This window comes from Salvelinus sp. IW2-2015, linkage group LG19 (assembly GCF_002910315.2).
Source record: "Salvelinus sp. IW2-2015 linkage group LG19, ASM291031v2, whole genome shotgun sequence".
NCBI classification, from domain to species: domain Eukaryota; kingdom Metazoa; phylum Chordata; class Actinopteri; order Salmoniformes; family Salmonidae; genus Salvelinus; species Salvelinus sp. IW2-2015.
The window spans coordinates 22,225,668-22,247,051 of record NC_036859.1 but is presented as its reverse complement, the minus strand read 5'-3'; the positions used below and the strand labels follow the sequence as shown (position 1 = coordinate 22,247,051).

At 40.7% G+C, this 21,384-nt stretch overlaps 1 protein-coding gene across 1 annotated transcript in view; it reads left to right on the top strand.

Moving 5' to 3' along the window:
• The window catches only part of LOC111979751 (tenascin-R-like), a 178,943-nt gene that overhangs the window by 145,545 nt on the left and 12,014 nt on the right, over positions 1-21,384 (top strand). Inside the window, 9 exon segments of the mRNA XM_070449031.1 lie at positions 1,016-1,135; positions 1,802-1,945; positions 10,823-10,953; positions 13,780-13,825; positions 13,828-13,868; positions 13,870-13,912; positions 14,202-14,315; positions 14,318-14,352; positions 14,517-14,568. Coding sequence (XP_070305132.1) covers positions 1,016-1,135; positions 1,802-1,945; positions 10,823-10,953; positions 13,780-13,825; positions 13,828-13,868; positions 13,870-13,912; positions 14,202-14,315; positions 14,318-14,352; positions 14,517-14,568 — 726 coding nt within the window.

Genomic DNA, 21,384 nt, shown 5'->3' with positions numbered 1-21,384 from the left:
GTTTAGCCTACCCGTTTTTTAGTTTATTTGTACTTTATTCTGATTAAGCTTTCTTTTGTCATTTTCATTTTCCCGGAAATATATTTATTTATACATCTTATACATGAATTATTTATTTTTGTAACAATTTTTGTTAATAAATCTACCACCTCTTTTGCACCCGATTTCTGTCATTCCGCTTCCATCCTTCTCCATGCGCCATCATCTTTAAAGGTTCATCCAGTACCAACTAGTCACAAACACATCCCTACTCAGTAGTGGTGCTACTGACATCCCCACACATCATTACACGCTTTATTCAATCTAATATATATTTTTTATATATATAATTTGTTTTGACATATATTCATTAGTTTCAAATAGGACAATCAACAGTTACAGAAATACAATTATTGTTTTTATTCAAATCTAATCTAATTCAATTTTATTTCACTTCAATTTGACAGCTTTAATTAGATTAAATTAAATATTTTTGTAATTTAAGTAATGAGTGTAATCAAACACCTTTCATTCACAAGCAGTGTGACTAAAGTTCCTAGATATAATCTTAGCCATTTCCCAGACATGAGGGTATGGTGAATTAACGGTTGATTCAAGTCCTTTCAAGGCAAGCTGTTTATTTCTGTATTCTCTATACTTTTTCTGTTAAGCCAAAAATCCATATGAAAACTTGGAGGTTAAAACACTAAGTTAAACGTGTAATTAAATTCCTACTCTCTCTTGGTTTTCCGGTAGGTAGGGAGTCTGAAATAAAAGCTTTTAAGAACTATTCTTCTGTGTACTGTACAGAATATTTGACTGTATAATTTGTCTTTGATTTAAAGTTATACTAGCAAAAATTGTGATCTCACTGGAGAAGAGAGTCATTATAAATTAGCCTCAATCTGCAGAGTATATAGTCCACATGGTGGTCTGCAAATTGGAACATACAGTTGATTACATTTTGGAAAGTGATGGGGCCATCTTGGTACCCTCTCTGAGCTATACATTGCTTTCATCTCTTTCTTTGATATAGCGATGGACATGCCAATGGAACTAACAGCCCTCAACATTACCCCACAAGGAGCTTTACTCCGGTGGAACCCTCCTCTGTCCAGCGTTGACAACTACGTGTTCACCCTCACCTGCAACCAGGGTAGGTGGATTTATTGTCTTCTCACAGCCACGTTTCTCCGCTACAGGGGTGGAGCGTGCAGAGCACCCTGAGTCTGTAGAGTGAGACCAGCTGGACTGGACTCCTGCCAAGTCGGCTCTCAGAGGAAAGTGTCGCACAGCTACTTGGAAATCAGCTCAGACATCCGCTTGCTAGTCGATGCAGCTTTCATCAATATGGCCACAAATTATGGTTCTTCAGCAACCTCTTGCCAATGTGTTCTATTGACTCTTTGGTCTGTTCATTAGGTGTCCTTTTTAATTTACTCAGCCAGGCAATGAAATCATGGCTGAACATTTTTGTTAACCTTTTATTTTTCACCATCGACATGGATCCTGGTATTTCTGAGGCTACAGCAAGCCATTTATTAAACATGCAATTTATTTAGATTTATTGTACAAAGTTTAGTCGTGCAAACAAATAAGGAATCATGAATTTGAGCTAAATGGATTTAAACCTGACGCATGTAACACCCATAGGAACCGCAATCTACCAGCCCTGACCGCGAGCATGCATATCCAAGGCAACCGCTATACATTAATAATTAAGACTCCAAATTGTTTAATGTAATCATAAAAGTCAGGTTTGTTTACTATCTCATATATTCTCCTAATCTAATATGTATTTGTGTTCCTCCTACTCTTGCAGTGACAGCTAATACCTTCCTGGTGGAAGGTGTGAAACAGGAGCACCAGCTTAGTAAACTCAAGCCCAGCACCACTTACTCTGTAGCCCTCTACGCCACCAAGGGACCCTTGACCAGTGGAACCGTCATCGCCAACTTTGAAACACGTATGTTAGTTACTTTACTTGCTTAGTTACTTACCTCCCACCTGTTCAGAAGCAACCCACACAGACTAAGAGCAGCTACAGTACATATACAGTGCCTTCAGAAAATATTCATACCCCTTGACTTATTCCAAATTTTATTGTGTTATAGCCTGAATTACAACTCATAACACTCATAATACCCCATAATGACAAAGTGAAAACATGTTTTGAAACATTTTTGCAAACGTATTTCAAATTAAAAACAGAAATATTTCATTTACATACAGTTGAAGGCGGAAGTTTACCTACACCTTAGCCAAATATGCACTGCTCAAAAAAATAAAGGGAACACTTAAACAACACAATGTAACTCCAAGTCAATCACACTTCTGTGAAATCAAACTGTCCACTTAGAAAAAGCAACACTGATTGACAATAAAATTTCACATGCTGTTGTGCAAATGGAATAAACAACGATTGGAAATTATAGGCAATTAGCAGACACCCCAATAAGGAGTGGTTCTGCTGGTGTGACCACAGACCACTTCTCAGTTCCTATGCTTCCTGGCTGATGTTTTGGGTCACTTTTGAATGCCGCGGTGCTTTCTACTCTAGTGGTAGCATGAGACGGAGTCTACAACCCACACAAGTGGCTCAGGTAGTGCAGCTCATCCAGGATGGCACATCAATGCGAGCTGTGGCAAGAAGGTTTGCTGTGTCTGTCAGCGTAGTGTCCAGAGCATGGAGGCGCTACCAGGAGACAGGCCAGTACATCAGGAGACGTGGAGGAGGCCGTAGGAGGGCAACAACCCAGCAGAGGACCGCTACCTCCCCTTTTGGCAAGGAGGAGCACTGCCAGAGCCCTGCAAAATGACTCCAGCAAGCACAAATGTGCATGTGCTGCTCAAACGGTCAGAAACAGACTCCATGAGGGTGGTATGAGGGCCCGACGTCCACAGGTGGGGGTTGTGCTTACAGCCCAACACCGTGCAGGAAGTTTGGCATTTGCCAGAGAACACCAAGATTGGCAAATTTGCCACTGGCGCCTGTGCTCTTCACAGATGAAGCAGGTTCACACTGAGCACATGTGACAGACGTGACAGTCTGGAGATGCCGTGGAGAACGTTCTGCTGCCTGCAACCATCCTTCCAGCATGACCGGTTGCGGTGGGTCAGTCATGTGTGGGGTGGCATTTCTTTGGGGGGCCGCCACAGCCTAATGGGCTCGCCAGAGGTAGCCTGACTGCCATTAGGTACCGGATGAGATCCTCAGACCCTTGTGAGCCATATGCTGGTGCGGTTGGCCTGGGTTCCTCCTAATGCAAGACAATGCTAGACCTCATGTGGCTGGAGTGTGTCAGCAGTTCCTGCAAGAGGAAGGCATTGATGCTATGGACTGGCCCGCCGTTCCCCAGACCTGAATCCAATTGAGCACATCTTGGGACATCATGTCTCCTCCATCCACCAACGCACGTTGCACCACAGACTGTCCAGAGAGTTGGCGGATGCTTTAGTCCAGGTCTGGGAGGAGATCCCTCGAGAGACCATCCGCCACCTCATCAGGAGCATGCCCAGGCATTGTAGGGAGGTCATACAGGCACGTGGAGCCACACACACTACTGAGCCTCATTTTGACTTGTTTTAAGGACATTACATCAAAGTTGGATCAGCCTGTAGTGTGGTTTTCCACTTAAATTTTGAGTGTGACTCCAAATCCAGACCTCCATGGGTTGATAAATTTGATTTCCATTGATCATTTTTGTGTAATTTTGTTGTCAGCACATTCAACTATGGAAAGAAAAAAGTATTTATAAGAATAATTCATTCAGATCTAGGATGTGTTATTTTAGTGTTCCTTATTTTTTTGAGCAGTGTATTTAAACTCAGTTTTTCACAATTCCAGACATTTAATCTAAGTAAAAATTACCTGTTTTAGGTCAGTTAGGATCACCACCTTATTTTAAGAATGTGAAATGTCAGAATAAAAGAAAAGAGATGATTTATTTCAGATATATTTCTTTAATCACCTTTCCAGCGGTCAGAAGTTTACATACACTCAATTAGTATTTGGTAGCATGCCTTTAAATTGTTTAACTTGGGTCAACGTTTCGGGTAGCCTTCCACAAGCTTCCACAATAAATTAGGTGAATTTTTGACCCATTCCTCCTGACAGAGCTGGTGGTACTGAATCATGTTTGTAGGCCTCCTTGCTCGCACATGCTTTTTCAGTTCTGCCACAAATTTTCTATGGGATTGAGGTCAGGGCTCTGTGATGGCCACTACAATACCTTGACTTTGTTGCCTTTAGCCATTTTGCCACAACTTTGGAAGTATGCTTGGGGTCATTGTCCATTTGGAAGACCCATTTACGACCAAGCTTTAACTTCCTGACTAATGTCTTGAGATGTTGCTTCAATATATCCACAATTTTCCTACCTCATAGATGCCATCTATTTTGTGAAGTGCACCAGTCCCTCCTGCAGCAAAGCACCCCCACAACATGATGCTGCCACCCCCGTGCTTCACGGTTGGGATGGTGTTCTTCGGCTTGCAAGCCTCCCCCTTTTTCCTCCAAACATAACGACATGGTCATTATGGCCAAACAGTTCTATTTTTGTTTCATCAGACCAGAGGACATATCTCCAAAAAGTACAATCTTTGTCCCCATGTGCAGTTGCAAACTGTAGTCTGGATTTTTTATGGTGGTTTTGGAGCAGTGGCTTCTTCCTTGCTGAGCGGCCTTTCAGGTTATGTCGATATAGGACTCGTTTTACTGTGGATATAGATACTTCTGTACCTGTTTCCTCCAGCATCGTCACAAGGTCCTTTGCTGTTGTTCTGGGATTGATTTGCACTTTTCGCACCAAAGTACGTTCATCTCTAGGAGATAGGACGCGTCTCTTTCCTAAGCGGTATGACGGCTGCGTGGGCCCATGGTGTTTATACTTGCATACTATTGTTGGGTACTTGTGTACAGATTAACGTGGTACCTTCAGGCGTTTGGAAATTACTCCCAAGGATGAACCAGACTTGTGGAGGTCTACAATTTATTTTCTGAGGTCTTAGCTGATTTCTTTTGATTTTCCCTTGATGTCAAGCGAAGAAGCACTGAGTTTGAAGTTAGGCCTCGAAATACATCCACAGGTACACCTCCAATTGACTCAAATGTTGTCAATTAGCCTTTCAGAAGCTTCTAAAGCCATGACATAATTTTCTGGAATTTTCCAAGCTGTTTAAAGGCACAGTCAACTTAGTTTATGTAAACTTCTGACCCACTGGAATTGTGATATAGTGAATTCTAAGTGAAATAATCTGTCTGTAAACAATTGTTGGAAAATGTACTTGTGTCATACACAAAGTAGATGTCCTAACTGACTTGCCAAAACTATTATTTGTTAACAAGACATTTGTGGAATGGTTGAAAAACAAGTTTTAATGACTCCAACCTAAGTGTATGTAAACTTCCGACTTCAACTGTAAGTATTCATACCCCTAAGTCAATACAATACAAGTATCTAAGAGCTTTCCACACCTGGATTGTACAATATTTAAACATTATTCTTGTTACCGTCGATCAAGCTCTGTCAAGATAGTTGTTGATCATTGCTATACAGCCATTTTCAAGTCTTACCATAGATTTTCAAGCCGATTTTAGTCAAAACTGTAACTAGGCCACTCAGGAGCATTCAATGTTTTTTGGCCTTGTGTTTTAGGCTATTGTCCTGCTGAAAGGTGAATTTGTCTCCCAGTGTCTGTTGAAAAACAGACTGAACCATATTTTCCTCTAGGATTTTGCCTGCGCTTAGCTCCATTTATTTTTATATAAAAATTTAAAAAAATCCCTATTCCTTTCCGATGACAAGCATAGCCATAACATGATGCAGCCACAGCCATGCTTGAAAATATGAAGAGTAGTATTCAGTGGTGTGTTGTGTTGGATTTGCCCCAAAAATAACACTTTGCATTCAGGACATGAAGTTAATTTCTTTGCCACATTTTTTGCAGTTTTCCTTTAGTCCCTTATTGCAAACAGGATGCATGTTTTGGAATATTATTATCATGTACAGGCTTCCTTCTTTTCACCCTGTCATTTAAGTAAGTTTTGTGGAGTAACTAGAATGTTGTTGATCCATCCTCAGTTTTCTCCTATCAAAGCCATCAAACTCTGTAACTGTTTAAAATAACCATTGGCTTCATGGTGAAATCCCTGAGTGGTTTCCTTCCACTCCAGCAACTGAGTTCGGAAGGACATCTGTATCTTTGTTAAGACTGCCTGTATTGATACACCATGCAAAATGTAATTCCATGCAAAATGTAATGAATTACTTCACCATGCTCAAAGGGATATTCAACGTCTGCTTTAATTTTACCCATCTACCAATAGATGCCCTTTGAGAGGCATTGGAAAACCTCCCTGGTCTTTGTGGTTGAATCTGTGTTTGAAATTCACTGCTCGACTGAGGGACCTTACAGATAAATGTATGTGTGGGGTGTGGAGATAAGGTAGTCATTAAATATTCACGTTAAACACTATTATTCCAAACAGAGTCCATCCATGCAACTTATTACAGTGATTCCTCCATTAAAAGTTGCGTCATACTGTAGCACACCTTGTGGGCTGCTGCAGCATTCTGTGGCACGTTATTTAATTGTCAGCCAGTTTTTCTGTTAATTCAAGTTAGTGCTAGTTTGACCCTCCAGAGGGCATCTTTGAGAAGCATTTGATAGTCTTCCATATTGGCATTACCAGATAATTTAAAACCTTTTTTGTAATAACATAGTATATGGGATTGATTTTAAGAAATTTGGCTTAATTAATTTGATTAATATTATGGTGTTTCTTTTCCGAGAAAAACAAAAAACGAAACCCTCAGGGTTTCTTTTAGGATGGAATGGAAACTATGGCGCTGTACAACATGACGGTCGGGAGTAGGCTACAGCATAAGAGGATTGGAAAATTCTAATTGTTTGCCTTCATTAGACAACTTTGTTCCAATATTTCTGTAAATCAGTGATAATTATTCCCATAGTAATTCGTTATGGATCCATAACTAAATCAACATCTGCATGTTGAAAATAGTATTTTTATCATAATTCCTTACATAAGGGAGAGCAGTGTCTGTACTAGAGAATGCGGGGATGCAGGAGACCGGGGTTCAATTCCTCGATGGGGAGGAAGGAGTACGCTGTCCTTGTAAATAAGAATTTGTTCTTAACTGATTCCATATGTGTTATTTCATAGTTGTGATGGCTTCACTATTATTCTACAATGTAGAAAAAAGTAAAGATAAAGAAAAATCCTGGAATGAGAAGTTGTGTCCAAACGTTTAACTTGTACTTGCTTAATTAATTTAATTAATTAATTAATTAATGGATATCATAAGGTGAATGCACCAATTTGTAAGTCGCTCTGGATAAGAGCGTCTGCTAAATGACTTAAATGTAAATGTAAATGTAATTTGATTAATATTATGGTGTTTCTATTCCAAGAAAAACAAAAACCCCTCTGGGTTTCCATTAGGATGAAACGGAAAATAAGGCGCTGTACAACGTGACAGTCGGCAGTACAGTACTGGGTTATTTAGCAAAAGAATCCCTGTGTCTTGCGGGCAGGGCACGCGGGAGACCGGGGTTCAATTCCCCGATGGGGAGGAAGAAGTAGGCTGTCCTTGTAAATAAGACTTTGTTCTTAACTGACTTGCCTAGTTAAATAAAGGTTACACTAAGAGCATAACATTTCTGCACCCTAATTTTCTAATTCTAGTCTAACCAATACCCAAACCAATACCCAAACGGAGATAAGTGAAAATAAAAATCTTATTGATTTATCAAGACCAGCCCCCATGCATCAAATCAAATCAAATCAAGTTTATTTTATATAGCCCTTCGTACATCAGCTAATATCTCGAAGTGCTGTACAGACACCCAGCCTAAAACCCCAAACAGCAAGCAATGCAGGTGTAGAAGCACGGTGGCTAGGAAAAACTCCCTAGAAAGGCCAAAACCTAGGAAGAAACCTAGAGAGGAACCAGGCTATGAGGGGTGGCCAGTCCTCTTCTGGCTGTGCTGGGTGGAGATTATAACAGAACTATGCCAAGATGTTCAAGCTTGTCTCAGAGCAGCGCAAAACGATGCTAAAATATTTGTAGGCTATTACTTCAAATCCTATTGCTTCTAACTTCAATATGCTATTTAAATAAATAAGACCTACACCACTTTTAACAGCACATTACTCAACACTAGTGAGACTAATTTTGCCTATGGTAGGCCTACAGTATATCTAAAAATAAATGTTTCAATGACGTGTCTCTCTGCCAATGATTACATTTAGAGGATTGGAGGATTCTAAATTAATATCTAAGGGGCATTTTCTGTTAGGATCTGTGAGAATATCTGAGAATATCTAAAGGGCTTTTATATAATTCTAAATTCATTAATTATAATAATAATAATAATCTCTTTGTTTAAAAAGTAACAATATTTTGGAGATTTCATTTTTATTTAACCTAGAGTGAATGAGAAAAAGCCAATTCTTGAACATGGGGTGTGACTTGTTATGCACATTTTTACTCCTGAAGTTATTTAGGCTTGCCATAACAAAGGGGTTGAATACTTATTGACTCAAGACATTTCAGCTTTTCATTTTAAATTAATTTGTAAAAACATAATTCCACTTCAACGTGGGGTATTGTGTGTAGGCCAGAGACACAACATCTAAATATAATGCATTTTAAATCCAGACTATAACACATCAAAATGTGGAATTTCTGATGGCACATGTTCAAGAAGCAGACTACTCAGAGAAAGGCAAGCTACCTGGAGCTACTTGAAACTTGCTCCTATTCAATTAACAGGTGCCCTTTTACACCTCCCAGATAAAGTGTGTCTAATTAGCAACAGGAATCATTGCCCCTCTTATTGAGGCCCTTGCAGTGTGATCACTGACTGACCATGTTTCTACTCCTGCTATACAGTGTCCATATTAGGACAGCCTCAGTCTCAGCAAGATTTTTTTCAATCTCCGCAAGAGTTGCCGAGACTGAGGCTGTCCTAATATGCCGCCTTACTCCTAGCTAACGACCTCCACAAGCCAATGAGATCATACCTACTCTACGGCAGGGGAGGGAGAAGAGGAGGGGAGAAAAATGGTCTAGTTTAGTTTAGTTGGGGCTCTAAACTTATTTTTGAGACAAAAATTCTCTGTCAGCAGCAGGCCATTAATATCCCCAAGGGAGCAGAGCAGCAGAGTTTTACCCAGTCTGCACAGTGCTGGAGCTGCATGAACATTTTCAGAACAAGTGGGCTGCTGCTCTGCCTCTGTAGAGTACAAAAACTTATGTCCAGAAAAAAGAACAACCAGTACTTTTTTTTTGCTTTCTTTTGTATTGTGTCTTGCAGTAAAAGTCTCCCTAGAATGAGGGGCAATTCCCATATGTTTAATCAAACAGTGGCCTTTGCAAAACTTAATTTATAGACACTGTTTTTGGCTAAATTAATTTGTTAAAAGTGTCACAGGCCATTGGCTTTGCTACTCCAGTGCCAGCCTTGTTGTCTGATGTTGACACATAATCACTGGATGGGATGGCCGAATTCACCAGACTTTTTTGCTCTTAATTTGCATCTCATTAAATGTTTTTGATGTGGTTATGCATTGCTTATGCTTTGTTTTGCTAGCTGTTATGCTCTGATAAATAGTTCCAGTGTTGATGACCTCTTATGAGCATGAAGTTATTGGTTGACTCACTTTCTAAAATACTTGACCAGTGAGAGACATGTTATTCACAGAAGTTTTTATGTTTCTTCCAAATAACTAAAGTTTGGTTTAGTGTCCACCTGAACCAGTGCATTGGGATGAACTTATTAATGGTTTGATGGAAACACATTTATTTTGTCTCAGTACAATGCATACAGGAGTAATAGTAAGAATAATTCATTACTGCCCTTGACATCTGTTTGTCTATTAAGACACCTCTACATTTGCATGCGGCAAAACTATAGAACATTAGAATATTACAGAACGTCCTAATGTAAAAAGTGTTAACACGCCTCCGAGTGCAGGTATACTGTAATTAAAGAGAGGGAATGAGAGAGAGAGTCGAGAAAGAATTGACAGAGATCAGAGATTGAGAGAGTGAGCGAGAGAGAAAAGAAACAAGAGAGAAGTGGAGGCATTGTGATGGCTGAAAAAGCTTCTGAGATGTGCCCTCGGACTACATGAAAATGTTGAATCAGTGTCCATCACAATGAAAGGGGGATGAAAGGAAAAGGAAAGATAAACACTCTCTCAGGCATTGCAGTCATGTTGAGGAGACAGGAGGAGAATGACAGTCTCTCCTGGAAGAGGCAGTCAGGTCAGTGTGGACATCCACATTGTAATTTTCTCTAGTCGGCACTACTGCAGTGTTGAGATGTCATTGCATCTCATGTAGAAAATCCTTCAGTCCTGAGGCTATCAGTGGTAGAACACGCTGTTAATTACTGAACTGTCATAGATCCCCCCCTAAAAACACCTGAGGACAACAGGAGGAGGGAGATATGAAAATGAGAAAGATAGGAAAAGGAGTGCATGTATCAGCTATCTAGATGTGAGAGGAGGATAGGGTCTTGGGTAAAAATCTTCTGTTTGGAATGGCTAATTCTTTTTAGTGTGAATTTTCAGCAGATAAAACATTTTGCAGTTATGGATGCTGGGTAAAGGACATGAGAATGCATGTTCAGAAGGGTGACTTCAACTAAGGTCCGCTAGAGGGGGGTCATCAGATTAGGAGATAGACCATATTTGGGCAATATTTCCAATTTAAGTACAGTATATGGATAAAAAAAATTGGCCACCAGACATAATGATTTGACTCAATGGAACTGTTATGTGATAATCTGCAATTTGATTGGTCCCCTGTAGCCATGGACGCTCCTCTGAACCTGACGGCTAGCGAGGTGAACCACCGCAGTGCCCTCATCTCCTGGCAACCGCCCATCGCAGACATCGACAACTACATGCTCACATACAAGTCAGTGGATGGCAACAGAAAGGTAAGTAGAATACAGTAGGGCTTATCATACTTCCTCAACAAGAGTTTACAATCACTCTCACACAGACACACACTGAACTGTTACTGTATAATCAAGCCAAAGAGGAATTGAGATGTAGGGCTGTGATGGTGATGGAATTTTGGATGAAGGTAATTGGCCTGCCAAATGACCACGGTCACCATATATTTTTTTTTAAACAGTTGAACATTTTACATTTCAGCTAGGATCAATAACCATACAAATTCCCGTCTGTCCCTGTTCGTTCCACCCAAAACATTTTTGACTTATTTTATTTTCATGAGGGTTTTCATCCATAACTGTCAGTAATTCTTTTTTTTTTCTTTCTTTTTTTTACAAGTTTACACTGTAATTGTGCCAGCCCTATTGATATGAGCCATAAGTGTTATGTGTAGTGTTTTCCAGCTGCCAAAATACTAGCCTGGTCCTGGATCTGTCTGTGCTCTTGTCTTCTCCATTGCTGTCATTGTCAAGTCAAACATTGGCATGACAATGAATTAGTGACAAGGAGTTGGCATCATAGCCCAAACATACAGGCTACCAAAATACTGCCTTATCTTTGTCTATGAATTTCCAATCTAAATCACACACTGTAGACCTCCATGCTGTATCATCAAGCCAAACATGCTCACAGGAGATATGATTGATAATATATGAGCCGTAATGTGAATGTTACCGGTAGCGTTTTGAAGCTACCAAAACAGTATACATCCTGTATCGCCCAGACAAATTGCCTCTTAATACAGACCCATGCAGCTCTACTCCACAGTGGATGCCAAGGCAATAGAGCCGTTTAGATCTTTTCATTTGCCTCCTGGAACATTTTTCATTTTAATAAAATTCTTTGATGTAGCTGGGTAATAATAATAAAGTAGATTAACTGGTCTATTCTGATGCAATACCTCTATTAATGACTCACCAGGAACAATTCCCCTGATATTCTGCCGCAGATATCTCTCTCAACTAATTACATCATACAGACAGAGCCCAAGGATACGTTCCAAATGGTAACCTATTCCCATAGGGCTCTGGTAAAATGTAGTGCACTATAAAGGGAATAGGGTGCCATTTGGAACGAAGTCACAGAAAGAGCTCAAATCAAATCAAGTTTATTTTACATAGCCCTTCGTACATCAGCGAATATCTCGAAGTGCTGTACAGAAACCCAGCCTAAAACCCCAAACAGCAAGCAATGCAGGTGTAGAAGCACGGTGGCTGGGAAAAACTCCCTAGAAAGGCCAAAACCTAGGAAGAAACCTAGAGAGGAACCAGGCTATGAGGGGTGGCCAGTCCTCTTCTGGCTGTGCCGGGTGGAGATTATAACAGAACATGGCCAAGATGTACTCAAGAATGTACTGTCCTCACTGTCTTCGTCTTTTCTATATCTATCAACACACACACACACACACACACACACACACACACACACACACACACACACACACACACACACACACACACACACACACACACACACACACACACACACACACACACACACACACACACACACACACACACACTTGCACATCTGTTAAGATGCATGTGTTTTACTATATTGACCTTTTTTGGTGCTTGTGTTTGTCCAGTGGGTGTCAGTCATGTACAGAGGATTTGGTTTAAGTCACAGACTATGTTGTTTTACTCTGTTTGAGTTCATTTCTGTCCCCATAAATTATTCCCAACCTGTTCTCTCTGTTAATATAATGTTCATATTCACCACAGCAATCTGTTTTAGTTTGGTTATGAATCATATGTTGACCTTCCAGATTAGAGCAATACTAGATTATATACAGTAATTAGGCAACCTCTATTGTAAATGATTCCTTGTACACGATCAACAATTCCAAACATGCAAATATTTTATATCAGTAACAAGTCATTCTAACAAAAAATAATCATCTTTACAAAAAAACGACAGTGAAACAGTGTAAGGTCCATTGTGAGAGAAACATCAATTAAAGAGTGGCTTTAACTGCATAATTCATCCAACAAATTGCCTTAAAATGTGTGACTTTTTACAAAATGGCTGAATATTTCATCCAGTTCTTCATAGATATTTCATGTGGCTCAAAGCCCCATTAAATTCACAGTTCACTCTGCTGTCACGGCAGGCTCCTAGAGAGCTTATCAAAGAGATCTCTTTTTCATCTGCCAGAAAAAGAGATCTCTGAGAGAAACATGATGCCATCAGAAGATCCGATTGATGAAAGTCGGTTTGTCAAAAGCAACGAAAGGGAATTGAGCCATCTTGAGATTTAGACAGAAATATAAATTCTTCTTCTTCCTGGCAGCTCCTTATAGCACCAGTGTCTGATAAGGTCCTTTCCTCTCCTCAATCTGTGGTTTAAGTTATCCTTCTTAACTCTAAGAAAAACACGGGACAGAGTTGTATAAGGGCCAACACCACTGAATAATGAATTCAACATGTAAATGGACCTGACATACATTTTTCATTTCTGTAGATGTGCCTGGGTGCTTTTGTTGTTTGTTGGTACAGTAGGAGTCAGATAGTGTCCCCTCTTTGGGCTACTGTCTGCTGTACAATTGTTAGGATTGGATCTAGCTAAAACAGTTTGCTGTACCGTATCCACTCAAGTTCCGGTTCCCTGATCTGTGTGTGTGTGGTGTGTGTGTGTGATGTGTGTGTGTACTGTGTGTGTGTGTGTGTGTGTTGTGTGTGTTGTGGTGTTTGTGTGTGTGTGTGTGTGTGTGTGTGTGTGTGTGTGTGTGTGTGTGTGTGGTGTGGTGTGTGTGTGTGTGGTGTGTGTGTGTGTGTGTGTGTGTGTGTGTGTGGTACTATTACAGGAGCTGATCCTGGATGCCGAGGACACTTGGATCCGTCTGGAGGGGCTGCAGAGACCACAGAATACACTGTGAGGTTGCAGGCTGCCAGGGGATTAAGAGACCAGCGGAATCGTCTCTACGGCCTTCACAACAGGTAAACACACACACGTACGCAAGCACACAGATATACACACACATTTACCATTTATCCCCATATCCACAATCTCTATCTAAAGTCCAGTCCCATATTCAATAAGCATCTCAGAGTAATATAGCTAATCTAGGATCAGATCTCCCCTATCTATATAATCTTATCACTATAATCCTATATCAGCAGTCCTATATAAGCAGTCCTACTATGACACACTTTATGAACACGGCCAGTCCTAGTGATCTCCATTGTGTTGAGCTGATCTCATGTGCTCTGTTCTCCTCTTCTCCAGGAAACCGTCTGTTTGCCACCCCCCAGAACTGTGCCCAGCATCTGCTGAACGGGGAGTCCCTCAATGGCGTCTACACCATCTACATCAACAGAGACGCCAATCAGGGAGTGCAGGTCACTGTGATATGACCACAGACGAAGGAGGTTGGATCGTAAGTGTCTCATAGCAGATTTATACCTTGCAGACAAACAGCCCAACAACAACCCAACATTTCAGTGCAAAGGGTTGCCATTTGGGACATGTACTTTTATCAAAATTGTAGGTCTAATAAAGTTTGTCACCTGGTCTTTATCTCTATCTGTACTGTGTTTTCAGGTTTCCAACGTCGTCAGAAAACGGCCTGGACAGATGGTCTCCAGGAAGTGGAGTTAGTGACTACAGGGTCGGTTTGGGAACTAGAGGATGAATTTCTGGCTCGGTAAGACTGTTTTCTTAAGATGACTCATCTGCAACCCCATAAACACTTTTTCGGAGGTACTTTATATCTAAGCTCTCTAAGAGAGGTACCCCACTCCTGGGATAGATAATGTATGGTTTGAATGTACACTACTTAAATACATGCTCCAGTACTTTGGAGACTAAGAAAGTATTTTTTAATCTTTGGGTCGGAGTGTCAATTGTGTAGTTTAACGCATAAGCTATGAAAATAATTACTGTCTCACCTCAATTTGCCACGAAATTCCATAGTTTGGAAAGCGACTGTTTTCCCTTGAAGTTGGGCCTTAACATTTTTTTAATTTTAATTTTAATTTTTTCAACCTTTATATAACCAGGGTAGGCCAGTTATAACAAGTTCTTCATTTACAAACTGCCCGACCTGCGCCAGATTAAAGCAAAGCAGTGCCCGACAAAAACCCACAACACAGATTACTCATAAAACCAAACGTACAGTCAATAACACAAAATAAAAAAGGTAAAAATCTATGTAACAGTGTGTTCACATTGAAGGAATAGGGAGGTAGCCAATAAATAGGCCATAGAGTGGAAAATTATTACCAATTTAGCATAATACTGGAGTATAGGATGTGCAGATAATGATGTTGCAAGAGAGATACTGGTGCAAAAGAGCAAGAGGGTAAGTAATAATATGGGGATGAGGTGGTCGGGTGTGCTATTTACAGATTGGCTGTGTACAGGTACAGTGATCGGTAAGCTGCTCTGACAGCTGATGCTTAAAGTTAGAGAGGAAGATTTAAGACTCCAGCTTCAGAGATTTTTGCAATTCGTTCCAGTCATAGGAATCAGAGAACTGGAAGGAAAGGCGACCAAAGGAAATGCTGGCTTTGGGGATGACCAGTGCAATATACCTGCTGGAGCGCGTGCTACGGGTGGGTGTTGTTATGGTGACCAGTGAGCTGAGATAAGGCGGGGCTTTACCTAGCAAAGACTTATAGATGACCTGGAGCCAGTGGGTTTGGCGACGAATATGAAGCGAGGGCCAGCCAACGAGAGCATACAGGTCGCAGTGGTAGGTAGTATATGGAGCTTTGGTGATAAAAGGGATGGCACTGTGATAGACTACATCCAGTTTGCTGAGTAGAGTGTTGGGGGCTATTTTGTAAATGACATCACCGAAGTCAAGGATCGGTAGGATAGGCAGTTTTATGAGGGTAGGTTTGGCGGCATGAGTGAAGGAGGCTTTGTTTTGCGAAATAGGAAGCCGATTCTAGATTTCATTTTGGATTGGAGATGCTTAATGTGAGTCTGGTAGGAGAGTTTACAGTCTAACTAGACATCTAGGTATTTGTAGTTGTCCACATATTCTAGGTCAGAACCGCTCAGAGTAGTGATGCTAGTCAGGCGGGAGGGTACGGGCAGCAATCGGTTGAAGAGCATGCTCTTAGTTTTACTAGCATTTAAAAGCAGTTGGAGGCCACGGAAGGAGTGTTGCATGGCAATGAAGCTCGTTTGGAGGTTAGTTAACACAGTGTCCAAAGAAGTTCCAGATGTATACAGAATGGTGTCGTCTGCGTAGAGGTGGATCAGAGAATCACCAGCAGCAAGAGTGACGTCATTGATATATACAGAGAAAAGAGTCGGCCCGAGAATTGAACCGTGTGGCACCCCCATAGAGACTGCCAGAGGTCCGGACAACAGGCCCTCCGATTTTAACCAATAAGGTTGCAGGGTGGGCCCAACAGCTCAGTGGACACAGCAGAGAGAGAGAGATAGAGAGCAATGACGTGGTGCACGTAGTACAGATTTCAGGGGACCACTTTGGCTCGTGAGTACTATTTTCAGAACTACAGGCTAAAAAGTACAAAAAGTAGAGAAGAATCTCTTTAAAATAGGAATAGGAGGCCCTTGTGTTGCAGTCTCTGCTTCTGCTTATCTCTCCCAGAGCAGGGATAACAGTTGACTTCATTTAGACATTTGTTTGTAGTCTGTTGTTTGTCTCTCTCTCTCTCTCTCTCTCTCTCTCTCTCTCTCTTTTTATTACTTCACAACACTAGGTCTGTGATTTATTAATGGATGTATTCTGCTCTCATTTCTCACTGCATGGTAATTGTTTTTCATAAATTCTCTGATTCTGAAACAAAACAAAAGGCTCACTCCTTTGATGCACTGTGAAACATTTCTGCAAATCTCATTATAAAAGCCATAATTATATTCATTAGAAAAGCTGTTTCTTCATGGGCCAGTTTTCATGTTATTGTTTTGGAAATAGATAAAAGATTGTACCCATGAATACTTCATAATAGAGATCCCAACCTTGAGAAATACTTTTGGTACTTTTAATTAGAAAAATAGAATGACAATACAGTACACTTTCAGAACCAAAATCTGTCTGTTTGATAAAAGGATTGTTAAATAATTTAACCTTTAGAACATTACAGAGTCTTGATGACCCTGCATTTACGTCAGAGCGTTCATCCATGCCTCTTTCTATATCAGCAAATGCCACTAAGCCCCTATTCAGGCTGTACCACATGTACTAGTGACACACAGATCCTGGTAAACGACTATGATTCATGACCTCTTCCTGATTGGTAAAAGCACTTCTCATCCAGTAAATATTCCTTATGACTTGTTTCATTTCCCCTGACTCAGTGCTGTGTTCACTCCTGCTGGAAGGCCCATGCTGCGCCCCAAATGGCTGATCAGGGGTGTATTCATTCTGCCGATTCTGTTAAAAACGTTTCTTAAACGGTAGTAAACCGAACAAAACTGGGATAAACATACCTGAATTTGTCCAGTAGAAACTTTCATTTGCAACTGTTGGACTAATGATTACACCCTATATCAGCTAGATGCAGGCAAGAGTGTGCAAGGCGTTATTGAATGTCACTGTCTGTCCATGTGTCACTGTCTGTCGCCTCAAATTTGTCTCTTGACCTGTGTGCACCTACGTTGTAAACTTTCATTCATAGGCTAGGTTGTAGCAACCTCATGATGGGTGTAGCAAACAATTTGAGTATCATGTAGTAGCCTAAACCTATCACTGTTACATTGAACTGGGTGAATGGAATATGAATGAGAGTCATCCAAGATGCTGTAATAGAAATCAATTGGTATAGATAGATATGACCATGAGAGGAGAATAGTGGTGCTCCCGGAGGACAGCATAGTGGAGCTTCAGATGATGTAAGCACGCAGCCCCTGACCTTATCTACAACATCCTGCAGTACATGCTGCTGTTGTGAGACCCGGGAGACACAATAACATTTGGTTTAACTACCCTGATATGGAGGAGCTCTATCTACTGGGACACTTAAGATTAAGATTTGCTCACACTGAAGAAACGGGAATTAGCGGATGCTATTATCAGTAGCCGTTTAAAAAAAGCAGATTTTAGTTACAGTTGTGGCGCTATCCATTAATCGGACTCATTGACCTGACCCTGGCCAAATATATTGTCAATTTGAGGTCGTAATATAAAGAAATTGATGCAGTTGTGCAATATGCAATTATTATTGCTCTTTTTAATTTGCCCCCTCATTTCTGTGGAAGTGTAGGAGTAAGATGGGTAATAAAATGATAAGAGATGTTAATTTAGGAGATAAAATTAGAACAGAATACAGCCTCTGAATGCATTTTTAATCCTGCTGGCAATTTGTAATGAAAAACTAAGCTATCTAAGCGATGAATAGCAGATGATCCTGCATTCTGCGATGGCAAATCTGAGTTCACTCAATGTTTAACACATCTTATTACAGCAATTGCTTTTCCCCTGTCACCACCAAGTGCCTTCTTTGCTTTCTAATGCCGACTGTATCTTTTGCTGACATATCGAAGACCAAGCCCAGTTTTGCCCTGGTTCAGCCCAATGCTTGTCATAGGAAGCTTGACGTTTTTTCATATGATTTCAAAAAACTGCCATCTGCTATCATGAGGCATCTACAACATCATATGATTTTCAGCTTGAGGTTAAACAGGAAACATCCATGCCAAGCAGGAAGGTTTGTTATCTTGGGAAAGATAGGTATAATCTCCCTGGTCCTTATCATCACAGCCTGGCTAGGCTCTGGGCTGGCAACAGCAGCAAGGCCAAATCCGCCACAGACTGTTGACTGGAAGATATGGACAGTTTTCAACATTTGCCCGTTATCTCTACATGTCATTTGCTGTGTGCATCAGTTTTAACCATGTCAAGGTGCAGGTAGAAGTTAATTTTAGACTTATGTAAGTGACAGTTATCATTTGAAATGAGCAATGATTTTATATACATAGAGTACCAGTCAAAAGTTTGGACACACCTTCTCCAATGGTTTTTCTTTGTTTTTACTATTTTCTACATTGTAGAACGATAGCGTAGACATCAAAACTATGAAATTACACATATGGAATCATGTAGTAACCAAAAAGTGTTAAACAAATCAAAATATATTTTATATTAGCCACTCTTTGCCTTGATGACAGCTTTACACACTCTTGGCATACTCTCAGCCAGCTTCATGAGGTAGTCACCTGGAATGCATTTCAATGAACAGGTGTGCCTTGTTAAAAGTTAATTTGTGGAATTTGTGGAATTTCTTTCCTTCTTAATGCATTTGAGCCAATCAGTTGTATAGTGGCACGGTAGGGGTGATATACAGAAGATAGCCCTATTTGGTAAAAGGCCAAGTCCATATTATGGAAAGAACAGCTCAAATAAGCAAAGAGAAATGACAGGCCATCATTATTTCAAGACATAAAGGTCAGTCAATCCGGAAAATGACAAGAACTTTGAAAGTTTCTTCAAGTGCAGTCGCAAGCGCTATGGTGAAACTGGCTCTCATAAAAACAGCCACAGGAAAGGAAGACCCAGAGTTACCTCTGCTGCAGAGGATAAGTTCATCAGAGTTACCAGCCTCAGAAATTGCAGCCCAAATAAGTGCTTCACAGAGTTCAAGCAACAGACACATCTCAACATCAACTGTTCAGAGGAGACTGCATGAAACAGGCCTTCATGGCCGAATCGCTGCAAAGAAACCACTACTAAAGGACTCCAATAAGAAGAGGAGACTTGCTTGGGCCAAGTAACACGAGCAAAGGACATTAGACAGGTAGAAATCTGTCCTTTGGTCTGATGAGTCCAAATTTGAGATTTTTGGTTCCAACCGCCATGTCTTTGTGAGAAGCAGAGTAGGTGAACGGATGATCTCTGCATGTGTGGTTCTTACCGTGAAGCATGGAGGAGGTGTTTTGGTGTAGGGGTGCTTTGCTGGTGACACTGTGGGCAATTTATTAAGAGTTCCAGGCATTCTTAACAAGCATTCTGCAGTGATACGCCATCCCATCTGGTTTCCGCTTAGTGTGACTATCATTTGTTTTTCAACAGGACAATGAACCAACACACTTCCAGGCCGTGTAAGGGCTATTTGACCAAGAAGGAGAGTGATGGAGTGCTGCATCAGATGATCTGTCCTCCACAATCACCCGACCTCAACCCAATTGAGATGGTTTGGGATGAATTGGACAGCAGAGTGAAGGAAAAGCAGCCAAAAAAAGTGCTCAGCATATGTGGGAACTCCTTCAAGACAGTTGCAAAAGCATTCCAGGTGAAACTGGTTGAGAGTATGTCAAGAGTGTGCAAAGCCGTCTTCAAGGCAAAGGGTGGTTTCTTTGAATAATTACTACCTGATTCCACATGTTATTTAATAGTGTTGATGTCTTCACTATTATTCTACAATGTAGAAAAAAGTAAATATAAAGAAAAACCCTTGAAGGAGTAGGTGTGTCCAAACTTTTGACTTGTCTTGTATATATATACTGTATATATATACACAGTGCACTCGGAAAGTATTAAGACCAATTTCCTTTTTCCACATTTTGTTACGTTACAGCCTTATTGTAATATGTTTGAAATAGTTTTTCCCCCCTCCTCAATCTACACACAATACCCCATAATGATGAAGCAAAAATCAGTTTATATAATATCACATTTACATAATTATTCAGACCCTTTACTCAGTACTTTGTTGAAGCACCTTCTGCAGCGATTACAGCTTCGAGTCGTCTTGGGTATGACATGCTTAACACACCTGTATTTGGGGAGTTTCTCCCATTCTTCTCTGCATATCCTCTCAATCTCTGTCAGGTTGGATGGGGAGCGTCGCTGCACAGCTATTTTCAGGTCTCTCCAAAGATGTTGGATTGGGTTCACGTCCAGGCTCTGCTGGGCCACTCAAGGAAATTCAGACTTGTCCCGAAGCCACTCCTGCGTTGTCTTAGCTGTGTGCTTATGATCATTGTCCTGTTGGAAGGTGAACCTTCGCCTCAGTCTGAGGTCCTGAGCGTTCTGGAGCAGGTTTTCATCAAGGATCTCTTTCTACTTTAATCCGTTCATCTTTCCCTCGATCCTGATTAGTCTCCCAGTCCCTGCAGCTGAAAAACATCCCCACAGCATGATGCTGCCAACACCATGCTTCACCGTAGGGATGGTGCCAGCTTTCCTCCAGACGTGACGATTGGCAATAAGGCAATAGAGTGGGGGACCTTAAATAGACAGGCGGTGTGCCTTTCCAAATCATGTCCAATCAATTGAATTTACCACAGATGGACTCCAATCAAGTTTTAGAAACATCTCAAGGATGATCAATGGAAACAGGATGCACCTGAGCTCAATTTCGAGTCTCATAGCAAAGGTTCTGAATACTTATGTAATAAAGGTATTTCTGTTTTTTTTATTTTAATACATTTTCAAACATTTCTAAAAACCTGTTTCCACTTTGTCATTTTGGGGTATTGTGTGTAGATTTAT